Genomic DNA, 14584 nt, shown 5'->3' with positions numbered 1-14584 from the left:
GTTCAGTGTATGTACAAAACTACATTAGCTAGAAACAGGTGGCCTTTTTTAGAGTATCCTGTGTGTTTTTGAAAATTAATAGTACCAACTAGAATTTTCTAAAATTGTTACCTCTGTATGCATTTAAATATCTAGTAATGTAGCTGTTGTAGATACCTTAGAAGATACATGATCTGTTCATGTGAGTAAAAACCAAGAGTAGTCAGAAATTTTAGCTGCTGCAGTAATTAAGATGGCAGAGGATAACATGAAAATCATTAAATGAAGACGTAGGTCAAAGATAAGTCCTGCTAATTGTACCAGGAATATAGAATATGGGTTTAAAAACATGGATGGCTTGATCGCTAGATTATTATCAAAACCTTGATAGTAACATACAATATTTCAGTATAAGACTGTATATTAGCATGCAAGAAGCGATGTACAAGATTTCTATTGTCAGGAAAACTATGTAACAGTATTCGAATCAAAATCACTCAAATATTAGCTACCTGCAGTGGGATTCAATGCAGTGCAGAAAAATGGAGGCATCAGAACAAAGTGTTTAGCAAGTGACATAATGGCCAGAGGGGAGAAGAGCTGCAAATACCCAGTTCTCAGTTTGTAATATTCCTTGAATTCATCTAGTCTTAGATTTTGTGTGTGTGTTGATGCGTGTGTGTGTTTAGTACTTATGTCAGTTGAAGTATTAATAGCTATAGAAACAGTGTAAATAGTTGCAGTGGAAATCTCTTCCCACAGCCAATGCAGAAAGGAAGGTCCTCTGACCTTGTTGACTCCCCTTCAGAAACACTATCTAGACAGTGACTTCAAAATCGGAATAGGTCATGCTGTGCAGACCAAGGTGAAAACAAAAAAATCTGCTGTCCTGGGTTCCTCAGGACATACCAAATTCTGTAATAGTGAATAAGAAATAGCATTTCAGTCAGTGCCTTTTAATTCCCTGTGGGTTTTACGCATTTAAGTAAGTGTTATGAATTCTGTGTCTGAATACCTTAGGAAGGACTGCACCAGTATAACGTGCTTTCTGTGAGTGGCACTAGCCTGATCTAGCTAAATATTTTGAGTAGTCTGCAAGGGTATGAGTCTGTCTGTATGTGAGAAATCTATTTTTTTTTGTTTTACTCTAGTAATATTAATTCATGTTAACTCACATGCTTTGCGCTTTCTGGAAATACTCTGGTCTTCAGTGGGACATTTTCCATCTTCAGTGTTTATTGAAACATTCCTGCATTAAGTAATTTACTACAATTTACTCTGCAAAGCAAATATGCATTTTGAAGTGACTGTAAAATGTCCATTTGAATGGTAGCTTCTTCGCAGTTTTTCTTATTGATTCTATTCTGGTTGGACTTAGCAGTATAAGGTATCTTGCAAAAGTTTAATCTAAGCCCATGCTATTTCCCACACTGTATTTTAGAATGGGATGATTATCGCTGATATAAAAATGGGGAAAAAAATGTCCTTCTCTGTTTTCTTTACAAAGAAAGCAATGTCTGACTTTATGCCTTAGAGACATTGGCTCACAGAGAAGTAGTTCTCTCTAGTGCAATCTTCCATGTCAGACTACTAGTCTGTAATTTGTTATACTCGATGTGCTCAGGAAGTTTACTTTTAATCCTGAACCCTATTAGGTAAACAGCAGAAATGCAGCTTTTTGCCATGCATATTTGTTTGTTAGAGAGGATGTATAGTTTACCATAATAATTATTTCTCTTCATGTGAATTAGTTCAGTAGGATTTATTTAATGTATTTAATGTAAATAATTAGGACAGCTTGAGTTAGTCCTTTACGTGCAGCCAGGGTGTAACTTATTTACAAGGTCTGGACATTTGAGTATAAGCTTCTCTTTGATATCTACCCCCCCAATATTATGTGCAGGTGAAGCAAAGTAGCCAAAAGGATCTGCAAATGCTCTTTAAATTTAATCTAATTCTATTTGCAGTGCCTTCTGTGAACTTTAAAGTGACTGAATTTCAACTGCTATGAATACTGAGTGAAATTTATCATTGTGTAGAAGGTCAAAGACAAGGACTAGATATCTCCAAAAATTTTATTCATAGGTTTCCAAACAGACATACCCAGAGCTTAAATAGTGCTTTGTGTTCAATTTCTACTGAAAATGGGGGATAAGTAGTCCGTGCTCTGACTGCTTTTTCAACAGCATGGTTTTTCAATACTATATGTCTTCAAATATCCGTTCTAAGAATCAACCTGTAAAGTAGGACATAGCTATAGCCACAGATGATGGTACCTGTAGGGCTTAGGTTTTTTTTCCAGTTCTTAAAAGCATTTACCCAGGTTTTTTTGTGATTCTGTAGGATAAACTGAAACTGTGGGTGGCTCATTTAGTTACGGGAAGGGACTGGTGTACCACAAACAAAACTCTAGATTACTTACTGGAGACCTGGTGTTGAATATGGAAATGATCTCCTTGCTTTTCCAGTGAAAAACAAGTAAGAGATAATTACAATTTATGATCAAATCCTGGTTAAATACACTGAGCCCAAAGAGAATTTCAGTGTAATTTCTGAACTGATAAACACTGCAGCTGCCTGAGAATGTCTCCACTGTAATGTTCTATTAAATGGCAGAGGAAATTTGGCCCATTTTCTATGTACATAATATTGTGTTGTCAAGGGAATTAAATCAATATGCAAAAAAGTACAGATTAGGAAGAAAGTGAAAAGTAGATTTGGCTATAAATGCAAGTTACCCTCCTCATATTGGGACAACCTTCTTTCATTTCAGTGATGCAGAGATCAGAGTTCGGATAGAATGGAAGTCTACATGTTACCGGTACCTCCTGCACCCGCTGCCTGCTGGACCTTTAAAGTCATTTTGCTGTATAGGCTCAGCCAATGGCTTCAGAGCCACTCACTTGCACAGAAGCCCTTGAGCACGTCTTGGCCCTGAGGTGAAACTGCTAAACTGCTCAGTGGCTGAAATAATTTGTGGGCATGTTTCCAAAAAGTAGTGTCATAGCTCCAACAATCATTTGGATCCCTACAAGCAATCTTTGTATGTGTTGCTTTCCCCTCCTGTCTTGTCTAACTATGTGATGTAGAGTATTCTTTTATATGCTTGGAATTTTTTTTAATTTGAAAAGTAAAAATCAGTAATAATGCCTTTAATGCCATACATATGATTTAAATGAATCCACGAAATCAAATGAACTACACTGAAATAATACAGTAGTAAGAAAAAAGGTATATTGAATCAATCTTCAAGTTATTTTGCACTTAATTCCCTTTCCCTGTGAATGTTCCATCACTGTTTGTTCCCCCCCCCTCATATTGAGCTTTACTTCTGTGGATGTGCGTAGCAGTGTATGAGCTCACACAGTTTGTATGCAAATGAAGAGTTGTAGTGAAACTGCTTCATTGGGCCATCTTATATTTTGGCCCTTGGGAATTACAGTAAATCACAGAACCATCAAATTATTCCTGTTGGAAGAGTTCTTGGGAGGTCTCTAGTTCAGCCTCTTGCTCAAATCAAGGTCAGCATAATTTAGAACACCTTTCTCATGGCTTTGTCCAGTTGGGTCTTGCAAACCTCTAAGAACAGAGTCAGCAAGCACTCTCTGGGCAAACTGTTCCAATGTTTAATTATCCTTACACAGAAAAACTATTTTCCTCCTTTCAATTTGATCATGGTCCTCTGTCCTGCCATTGTGCACCTCAATGAAAAGCCCGGCTCTCTTTCTTGATAACTTCCTTGTAGGTATTAGAAGGCCACTATAGGGTCCTTCCTAAGCCTTCTCCAAGCTAAATAAGCTCAGTTCTCTCAGACTTTCTTCACAGGGCATGTGCTCCAGTTCTTGAACATCTTGGTGGCCCACCACTGAACTCTCCAGTTTAACACCACCTTTTTTTACTGAGGGTTAAAAACAGGACACACAATTCCAGATGCAGTCTAACAAGTGCCAAGTAAGAGAATAATCACTTCCTTAATCTCCTGGTTATGCTTCTGTTACAGCTCAGTATGCTGTTGGCCTTCATGTGCTGGCAGGTCACTCTTCTGACTCGTTTAGCCTGCTGCACACATCCCCAAGCAGCTCTTTGAGTGCAAGTAGTGGGTCAGAAGAGTGTTACTTCTCGTTTGTCCACCTAGCATCTATGCTAAGAAGTTGCTTCTGATACCTTCATCTCTAAGAACCAGGATCTGATCTGGACACTTTTTTAAGTTGCCTAAAGAAGGCTTCTTCCGCTTCCTTACCCTGATCAGGTGCTCTGTAACAATATTCCCCACAATGTCACCCTTGCTGGCCTCTGCCCTGACCCACAAGCACTCAGCCATCCTGTCATCCATTCACTACATTTGAGTTGCTTTTCTGCACATAAAGATGTCACCTGCCCCCTGCTTCTGTCCTAACAAGCATGTATCTATCAAATGCAGAACCCCAGTCATACAAGCCCTCATCCAGGAGAAGATGAGCAAAGACATTGTTTTTTCATGCAGTTCAGCGATCGTTGGCGTTGGGAACATGAGAAAGAAGGGATAAAAAGAATACGAAAGCCATTGTGTGGCATTCATTTGCAAATCCTACAGAGCATAGAACAAGGTATCTGTTGATTAGCCGTGTAGTGAAGTAACAACAACTGTCCCTTTTTGTTCCTGAGTCTCCTTTCTAACTCTGGAGCAATATCGATATTCGTTGGTGGTGACTTTCACCTGGTGGCGGTAAGGGAGTAAGCCATACCAGTACCATTCCCAAAGAAAGGCAGCTGTGCTAGTGTAAAAGCAAGCAGAACAACAGTAGGAAACATTTCCCCACCATGGCAGTGCAGTAAGCTCTCCAAGTTGGTTTGCCCCATTTGTATTTACATTCTGTGGAAATGTGTGCATTCATACTTTGTCTCTCATGCCAGGCACACATCCATACAAAAGCATCTGTGAGCAAAGATGAGTTCCAGCAGTCAGTACTTGGTTAATTTCTTTCCCTTTTGCAAAATCAAACAGTCGACCTTAGATTTTTTTTCAAATCAATGCCCCTTTTGGTCTGAAATTTCAGTCTAAGGGATCTTTTTTTGGAATGATTTAAGTAAATGAAAGCAATGAGATTACAGGTGAGGATGAAGATCATTGCTAGCTCATACTGAGCTTATTCTAGTAATTCAGGGGGATATTCACATTAAAATCTGACTGAGCAGAGATTTTCCCGCGACTGAAACAGAAGAGCAGTTTTGTGTCAGTGGGAGAGGTGTCTGGCTTTTCTTAGAATATTCGTCAGAGGGATGATATCAGGGTTGCACAAGAGGAAAAATGGTAACAAGCTAGCAGTCATAGCTAAAATACATCTGCGTAGTAAAACAAACTAGCTCTCCCTTGTCTTACACATACAGGTGGCCTTTGCAAGAAGAAACTTCACAGTAAGTGAAGTAAGTGGTCATAGGTATAATTTGAACTAAATTTCCACCTTTTTGGTCTGTGCCAAAATGTCAATGCTTGCCTTCAGGCTGACTCAATATTCAACTGGGCCATTAAGGCAACCGGGGTCTATCAGAAAAAAAGAGGTAGACAAGACCATGCCAGATTTAATCAGTTTAAATAGCACCCGGGGCTGTAATAAGTTCTTTATAAAGCAACAGGTCATGCTGTGTCAGTAAAAACATCTGTCAGCTGCTTAAGACAAATGAGTAGATATTTTCCCAGTTATGGGGAGGCAGGAGGGAGAAAGGAAAGTATGATGAAGGACAGAAGGTGCAACAAATAAACAAAATTTGACTAACCTTGGCTTAGTCTGTGAACCACATACAAAGCCTAGCTATTGTAAAGTGCAGTAAATCCTATTTTAGTAGCAGCAGATAATAACTTGCCCTTACTAACTGAAGAATATTTTTATGCCTCTGCTTCCAAACTAAGCTATGATCACTCTTCTGCATTCAGCTCTTTTACGGGTATTAAAGACAGTTGTCTGCGAAATCTAGTGCCTCCACTATCTTGAGAGAACAGCATATGAGCTGCTAGCTCCATGCTGATGTTGGGTGACAGAATTAGTATATTAAAGCTAAAAACTATTTCTTTAGTAGATTGAACAGCTTTATGCATGAATGCCGTTCTTTCACCTCATTCACTCATCAACAGTTTTTAACTGCAAGCGAGAGTTTGACTAGAAGAATATGGTGGCGCAGCATGACTGAGGGAGGTAAATGGCGGTAAGAATGATAGTGTCTAAGAACCTTTTGAAACATACGTTAACTATAAACACTATCTCTGAGTAGAAATGAAGGTGACTTTCAGGGGAAGAACAATCTTACTGGGAATCAGGGCAGCTAGTTCAATACAGATTTCAATGGGAAGAAGATTTGCAGGCTGCTGTGACATTGAAACCTGGTAATAACGAAAAGAGTTGTGACCAGCCAGAAAGTATGACATGAGAATTAAGAGGAGATGAGGAAGAAAAACAAGAGCTCAAGAAACTTGATTAATCTAGCAGCAAGCAATTTCAGATATAACTGATAGTTTGGACTGTTGCAGTGCGATGACTTGTATAAGACCTAAGATGCAGAATCCTATTGCTTTACTTGGAGAAAATGAGATATTCTTTTTGGGGTCCTCATAATTTTACTAACTCTGTCTGTGACAAGATAAAGAACTGATGGCATTCTCCCCAAAAGAAAGGAAAAATCACTTTCACTGTTTCTTTAGCAAGATATGCCTAATTCAGATTAAATGATGACTTGTTTTTTTCTGCTTGATTTGGTGACTTAACAGCACTTTGTAATTGCTGCTCTTCTGGAGGTGGCATCTTTTCCAGTGAATAAGCTTGAGGCTATGAATTGCCCTACCTTCCTTATATGATAGGGGAAATTTTGATCTCTGGGTCAGTGATAGAGCATAAAAAGTACTCCTCTAGGTTGGGGGCGTAGGGGAAAAAGGTAATGTTTGAAACGCTGACTTCAGATATTTAAAACTACCTCATCTATTAAATGCTGAATTAGGGATGGGGAGAACACCCACAGACCAGATACTCTCTCATAACTTTATAACTGGAGGTTTAGCAGGCTATATATATACTCAAATATTCAAACATTTCTACTGTTTTCCTTGGCTTTGTGCAGGGTTTCAAAGTTTGGCCCACTGAATGTCTGCATTCCTGTCACTATTCATAAATCAGATGAAAAATCACTGTATGAAACCTGGCTTGTCATGGCTTCATGTGTACAAGGCTGTGCTGTTTTCCCTTAAAACAACATGTAAGCCTGTCATGAGCATTTGGAATTTTAGAAAAGATTTTGCAGGTACAAAATGAAGTGCTTACCATAAAACCAGGAAACTCCAATTGCCTCCATTAGAACAGCAAACAATATCGAAGTCCCAGCTGCAAATGTGTCCAGGAGTGTGAGCACATAAATTCCACCCTAGGATTGAGGAGTTGAAAGATGCAACAAAACGAAGTTACAAATAGAACAATCTCAGTAGTTTCGTATCTAATTAACAGAAATCTGCTTTACTTGAAACTTTATCTTAACCCTAGTATTTTAATATGGAGCTGATGCTGCAGACACAGGTTCATGTTTACATACAAAATAGTGGAATCAGACTTGCAACTCTTTAGAACAGGCTTCCTTTCACCTATGTCCTCACTGAACTGGGAAACAGAAGCCTCAGCTTAGCATGATTAACGAGTGCTGTTGGCACTTGGTGTTTTCAGTGGAAGTTGAAGGCACTGGCTGTTGGGGGGAATGCTCAGCAGCCTGTAGGGCAGGGCCTGTCTACAGCAGTTGATGAAGATCTTCCTAAATTATTGGCAGGAATGGAGCGCTACCAGAGTTTCCACAAGCCATTATCACCCAGTTTGTTCCTAAGGCCAATTATTCTGTACTCCAGTGGATCTGCAGTCTTAGACTGATGTTTCCTTTTCCCAGAGTGCCTGCATCTCTCTTTTCCAATGTTCCTGCAAAGGGAGCAGTTGCATGTTAAGTCTCTGTTACCAGCCCAACATGGAAGCAGCTTTGCCCTCTTTAGTTTCTTTGCTGTGGTATTAGCAAGCCTTTGCTCAGTGGAGAGAGCAAACCAGATCATCTTCCTTCCCAACAGCACGTTTCTGTTCTTCAGTGGTTCATGACTGAGAACTGTAAATGCATTTACTAAAGTCTTGTTTCACTGATATTTTTTTAGCTGCAATTTGACTACTTTTTGCCTCATTTTACAATGTGGTATGAATTTGTGTAAATTACTGCTCATTTTATTTAGTTCGGGCTAACAAGGAATGGAAGACCATGGTATGTTTACTTGTTTCAAAATTAACCTGAATAATGTGTTTCAGGACATTCTTTGTCACATGTAAACAACTGAAATATTTGCAGTTGCAGTAGATTTTCATTATAATCTTTTTTTACAACCACACTTAATCTGACTATGCCTGTTCAGAAGGGGAGGAACAAAGGAATTATTTTGCATGTTTTTAGCAATGGTATAAATCTCACTTGTACTAGTTAGATATCTAGGTGATTTTAATCTCTGCAATCAATCAGTTTTCTTTTTTCTTATAAAAAGATGGTTTTCTGAAACAGCTGTGCATATTTACAAAAATAGAGAGAACAGTACTTAGGCCTTGTCTAGGTTTTTAATTCTGTGGGGACTTTTCCGGAAGCTGAATGAACTTTGGTTGTTGTCTTAGAAAGAAAATGTTGCTTATTGAATGACATTTGAGTTTGACCTCTTGTTTTTGCTCTACACCTGCTCTAAATGAATGCCTTTGCTATCAAACTTAGTAAAGTGAATGACAAATATGGTTTTGTAAGAAACATGTTTTGAAAATACAGCCTTAAAGTTTCAGAGCACAAAATCAAACAGATTAATGTAATGTGATGGTATCACAAGGGATTTTCTTTGTATTTTGTACACATGAGAAATGTTCTTCTTCAGTTATGTGAACCAATACATTTGGACAAGTCTGGGCAGTTTTGTGTGTTCCAGCTGGTGGGATGAACTTAAGCCTAAACAGATGACGTTATTTAAAAGCTAGAGCTAGGTTGTTATCTTGAACTGCTTTAGTTCACTCGAAGGCAGTGGAATTGCACCCACTGGCACCTGTTCAGGTTCTTAACCACCAAGTTCGTTCTGATCTTGAGCTTCAGGAAATTTTATTCCAGTTGAAACTTTGAATAAGGAAGGAGCATGTTCAATTCTTTAGGTAACAATGGAGATAGCATGGTATTAAAAGGATAGGTGTTCTAAATGATATATCTATTTGTAGTGTCTCAAATGTTTTCCAGTTTGAGGAAACTAGAGTAAAAATATTGGGGTATTCTTTTAGTGTAAAAAGAGCTTTGTTGATAAGCTTATGCTGTTTCAGTAATCTTAATAATAGATCTGGAAACCGTTTCTAGAGAAGGGGAGAGGTTCAGTACATCTACTTTCATGGTGGCTACCTCAAGTTTCAGTTGTTTTCTGACACTTGGCATCTTTGCTTGCAGGGCTTTTGGTTTTTTTTTTTTTTTGTCAAAAAAAAAAAGTTTTCTCCAACCTTTAATTAATTTTCAAAAGCCTGGTGAGGCAAATTATGCAGGATGATGGTAGTGATAAATACAGGTTACTAGATGTTCAGGATAAGCTATCTGTGTGCTTTTTATGGTGTTAAGAGTAAGAGAGAAGATCTAGGTACATGAAGGAACATTAAGAAACACATCGGGGAGAGGAGATCATTATTCTAAACTCCTTTCACAAGAAGTGAATGCTTCTTATTTGCTTCAAGATGAGAATATCCAGATGACTAAGGGTCTGGTCACTTGAAATCCTCACACAGGAATAAGCACTCAACACAGTTCCATTTAATGTGATTTAAAAAAAAAAAACAACCAAACACACAAAACCAAACAAGACCAACAGTAGAATAGACAGTTCTTTGGAACAAAGACTTGTAGGTTCAGTTGATAGCTAATGATCTTGTGCAAAAAAGCAGAGAAGCTTCATGTAGATGAGACTAAAAGTAATGTTCTGACCATATTGTTTAAGAATTAAAATGTAAAATAAAAGTAGTCACCTATTCATATTTCTATCTGATGAGGTTAAGTGCATTTTTAAGGTAACTTGTTGATGGAAACTTTTGTTGTACTTACATTGGTGATGCACAAAAGGGCAAGTAGGAAAGTGCCAAAAGAAACACCGAAGGTGAAGAGCTTTCTATGCTGCTTCAGAATTTGGAAATCATCTGCCAAGCCAGTAATGACAGCCTCCATTCCGCCCATCTGAGGAAGGGAAGGCAAGAGCTCTGGTTAAACACTACTGACTGTTCTAAATACGAGTCAAATGTAAAGGAGCTTGTATAATTAATTCCCAACCACTGTACGATTTCTGACATTTCAGCTGTAAATCACTGGCATTCTGAGGTATAATTTATTTTCTCGTGGTAGAGAACTGAGTCAGGGAACTGGATATCAAGTCCCATGGTTGGTGGCTTGATAGCCATATCCTCTGCAGACCCTTTGCTGACTCACCAGGATAGTAAGTAGACAGTACTTGGGAAAAATAATATACGTGTTAATATACTTTGGGGAAAAAGCTGGTAGCTTAAGTAACCAAACTCCTTAAGAGATTTCTAATATAAAGACAGACACAACAAGCACCTAGGGGAAATGTACTGAACAAAGATTCAGTTTAGCCGTTGATTAACCAAATCCAGTTTGACAAAAATCTTCACAGACCTGGAAGAATCACTACATAGGAAGCTTGATGTAATTTTTTTTTTGTTGACAATATCGGAGAATTTTACTTTGTTTTCTAGGAGTAAATGCTGAACATTAGCCATTGTTTTGCAATATAGGAAAGGTACATTCCAAGTTATCACTGAAATTGCCTGGTTAAGTAGGTTGTTAGGAATTTTAGTTTCTTTCCGCCAATGAAAGCATTCTCTCCCCTTCCACCAAGAAGTTGTGAAAAGGAATTCCAGTCTCCTGTCATAATAAACTTATTTAATGTTTTAGATAGGCTGGATTCCATGCTTTTTCTGATGCGGAAAGACCATGGCAAGACCTGGAGTGCTTGGTGCAATACAATATTTGGTTAGCAGGTGCTGACATATCCTGTACCTTTCCTATAAGAATTTGATGAAACCAACATCTCTGGCTGAAATCAGTAGCGGAGAATTATCTCTCTAGAATTTGAATGATTCCTGTCTAGAGCCAAATTGCTGGGGGCAGGGGGCAGGGGGCCTTTTTTTTTTTTTTTTAAAGGTAACTAAAGTTCACAAGTAAAATGTCCCAAAACCTAGTTTAGGCTTGTATTTCCTAATGTCTGGGGGGTCATCAGTGAGTGCCCTGCAGTTAAGATGGGTTAATATTTGATATTCTCAGAAGTTGTTACCGTGTTGGCACTTAAATGGTCTTGGAGAATTTGAAAATGGAAAGAGACAGCTTGGATTATTTTGGCTAAGGACCACTTCTTAATGTATCACTATTTATTCCCCTTGTTAATTCCCTATGCCAAGCTAGATACCTACTCCAAAAAATGTTTGTGAACATTTGTTCCATTTTCTGTCCTTTTCATTGTTGCTTGCTTAAACTTGCATGATCAGATTTCTCTTTGCTTAAACATTTTGACAGTTCCATTTTTGTACAGATGTCTGTATTTCTGTGCCAGTGCAGGCTTATATGCATGAATAAAACTATTCATATATAATTATTCCTCTTTAGCTTCGGGGTTATTTGATTTTTCTTTTTAGCTTTAAAGCTAAAAAAAAAAGCTAAAGCTTTTAGCTTTAAAAAATTTAATTTTCCCTTCAGGGACTTGATTAGTCAAATGTGGGGGGAGAGTTGAGAAGACCACCATAAAAAATACTGCATGACCTGAGTTGTCTTAGGTAAATGATGCAAAATCCTGAACAAAACATGAACAAGCAAATGCCTCCCCTTTTAGAAAGAAACAGCTAAACTTGGCCACAGTTTATCAGTTCATAGTATTTTAATTAGCTCCACAAGAAAGAGCTTTCTCCACTTGTAGGAAAAGTATGTTCTGCAATCTAAAGCCCTGTGTCTTTGTCACCCAAATGTTTCTTTACATTGCCTTAAATTTACTGCTGTTGCAAAGTTAACTGTTTTAGATCTAAACACTTCTGAGCATGTATTTTCTTCTTCTTAATTCTTCCCTGTTCCTACTGGTCACTCATGCCCTTCCACTGTGCTAAACCCTTCCTTTCCATGCTTCATGTTTGCTTACAGTTGAAAAATAGCCAAGCTACAAACCCAGATATAATCTTGCCTCAAACTTTTGAATAAGGATCCAGAGCGTAGTGTATAAAGACAAACTTCATTGAACCTGAGTGGGAATCCAAAAATCCAAACACTTTGGAAACGTTTAGGCCTGAATCTGACCTTTACAGATCAGACATCACTCCACAAGATCTCATTCGGCTCTTTGCCAGTTGTTACTAAAGCTTCCTGCTGCAACCTCATTTTTCTTAGTTTTGCTTTCCTCCATGTCAGTTCATTCTTTCCCTTTCTTGTCCTTGAAAATGAATGAAGTTTTCTGAAGTTGTAAGCAATGGAAACATTGTTTTTTGCCATTTCCAGCAAGAAATTCCTAGATCAGCTCTGTACATTCAGAACTACAAGAGACTTCTATGCTTTAGAATAGTAAGAAACCCCTACCCTACTAAAAATGATGAATGTTTGTTCATGGTTCACTATTAGTTAAAGACCCTGTTTGTTTTTTTCCCAGAAATTAATAAACCTTTAAGCTAAATATAACAGGATGTCTTGATGCCTCTCTGGCAAGAACAAAGCAGTACAAAATTTGTTAGGGGACTTGGGATATTTTCTGGGCTGAAGTTTTTATGATCCTGAATATCGTGGTAGAGTAAAAGTCATCACATTATGGAAGGAGCAAACACATTCATTAGACTAGACGTTATACAGTAAGACAGTAGTAAAATGAAAACTATGGAAATATTCTGGTGTGATTTTTAAATCCTGATTAAATTTACAGGAAATTCTGTATTGGTGCTTGTAGGAAAAAATCAGAGTACTTTCAGACATAGTATATCTTGAGCAGATTAATGAATTTCAGCACGTAAAAATCTCTTCTAGAAAACACTCTACTCAGTGTCTTACTGTGGCTTGTGTTTTGCCAGTAGGGTTCCAAAACCTTATTGCAGGTTCATAGTAGTAATAGTTCATAGCAGTGATGTTGGGTTGTACCTTTAAATAGTAATAATTGTTGATGAACAACCTCTCTGTAAGGTTATAAAAAAGCAGCAGGGAGTAATTATTTGTTGGCTTGTAAAAGATCTGATCTTTTCCTAAACCTCTTACAATATTTTAAGTCTTTGAATATATTGCCAGGAGTAATAGTATTGGTATGTTGGCTGTGACTGTGAACACAGATTCAGGGAATATACAGAATGTTTATTTGAAATGTAATAAAGCCCCTGTTTAAGGTTGATACCTCTCCAGTTACAGAATATAACAGTAAAGGAAAAATGTCAAGGCTAGAAGCAAAAAAATACTCACAGAACTGTCGATGCCGAGAGTAAGGAGCATGATGAAGAATACCACAGCCCAAAACGTAGATCCTGAAAGAGTTGAAATTGCCTCTGGATACAGGATGAAAACTAAACCAGCTCCTGAAATAAAAAAGAAAAAGAAAAAAGAAGTATTATTAAATGATGTTTCTTACCTTCACAAAAGTGTTCATTTTAATAAGATAAATTATGACTAAGTTGGCATTTACATCAGTCCACATCACACTCTGAGTAGCTGTTAAAACAAAATTTGCATTATACCAAAAATATATCCAAAATACTTTAACAATGTACTCATGACAGTTTTATATTAAAAAAACAACTCTATCCCATTCTTTTCCACTTCTAATAATCTTTTATGGGATTCACAACCTTACTACCTGTTTTTCAACTATGTAGTAGAGAAGGAACCCTGTGAATGTGGACTCCACTCTTTGGCAGGAGAACTCTCAGACGTGATGAGAGATACAGGAACTGAAATCATGGGTGGCCTGTTACCAGTGAAAGGACTCTACAGCTAAACCTACCAGAATCATCCAAAACAGTAACCTATGGCACTGAACAGCAATACTTTTGCAAGATACTCTGCAGTGGTAAATGCCTGTTTGTTGCACAGGCTGAAATTATGAGGGGCAGGATGTCGGGGAACCTCAATTCAGTAGAGGTGAGATGAATCAATACCATTTAGAGTTCACATTTCAGCAAGGCATGTACACACAGAGTTTTAGTTCCAAGTAATTTAATTCAGGTCACTTCCATGAGATTTTCACATACTTGTTTGAAACAAATATAAACACATTTGCAAAGAAATGGTGGACAAAAAGTGGTAAAACTAGTATAAAATTAACTTCCTACCTTCAGTGGCTACATCCTCAATTTTAACTTTGTGCTCATGAGCCATGTAGCCCAATATGGAGAAGATTGCGAATCCTGAGATGAAGCTTGTGACACAGTTAATGGTACTAGTCAGCAAAGCATCCCTAATGATGGAGAGAAGAACAGCCCAGTGAAAAAAAACCCCACAAACATTTTAAGAACAAGATGGGAATTGTCTTATAGCGATAGGAAGATTCTTGAGAAAATGCTAATTGTGCAATTATCCTGATGATCAAAAGCTC

At 37.8% G+C, this 14584-nt stretch overlaps 1 protein-coding gene across 1 annotated transcript in view; it reads right to left on the bottom strand.

Moving 5' to 3' along the window:
- The window catches only part of SLC6A2 (solute carrier family 6 member 2), a 79928-nt gene that overhangs the window by 8608 nt on the left and 56736 nt on the right, over positions 1–14584 (bottom strand). Inside the window, exons 8-11 of the mRNA XM_009276731.1 lie at positions 14322–14446; positions 13456–13568; positions 10069–10197; positions 7266–7365 (exon numbers count right to left, since the gene is read on the bottom strand). Coding sequence (XP_009275006.1) covers positions 7266–7365; positions 10069–10197; positions 13456–13568; positions 14322–14446 — 467 coding nt within the window. The remainder of the gene's footprint in view (positions 1–7265; positions 7366–10068; positions 10198–13455; positions 13569–14321; positions 14447–14584) is intronic.

Source organism: Aptenodytes forsteri, unplaced genomic scaffold (genome assembly GCF_000699145.1).
Source record: "Aptenodytes forsteri isolate BGI_AS27 unplaced genomic scaffold, ASM69914v1 Scaffold33, whole genome shotgun sequence".
Lineage (NCBI taxonomy): Eukaryota > Metazoa > Chordata > Aves > Sphenisciformes > Spheniscidae > Aptenodytes > Aptenodytes forsteri.
This window is presented reverse-complemented; position numbering and strand designations above follow the sequence as displayed.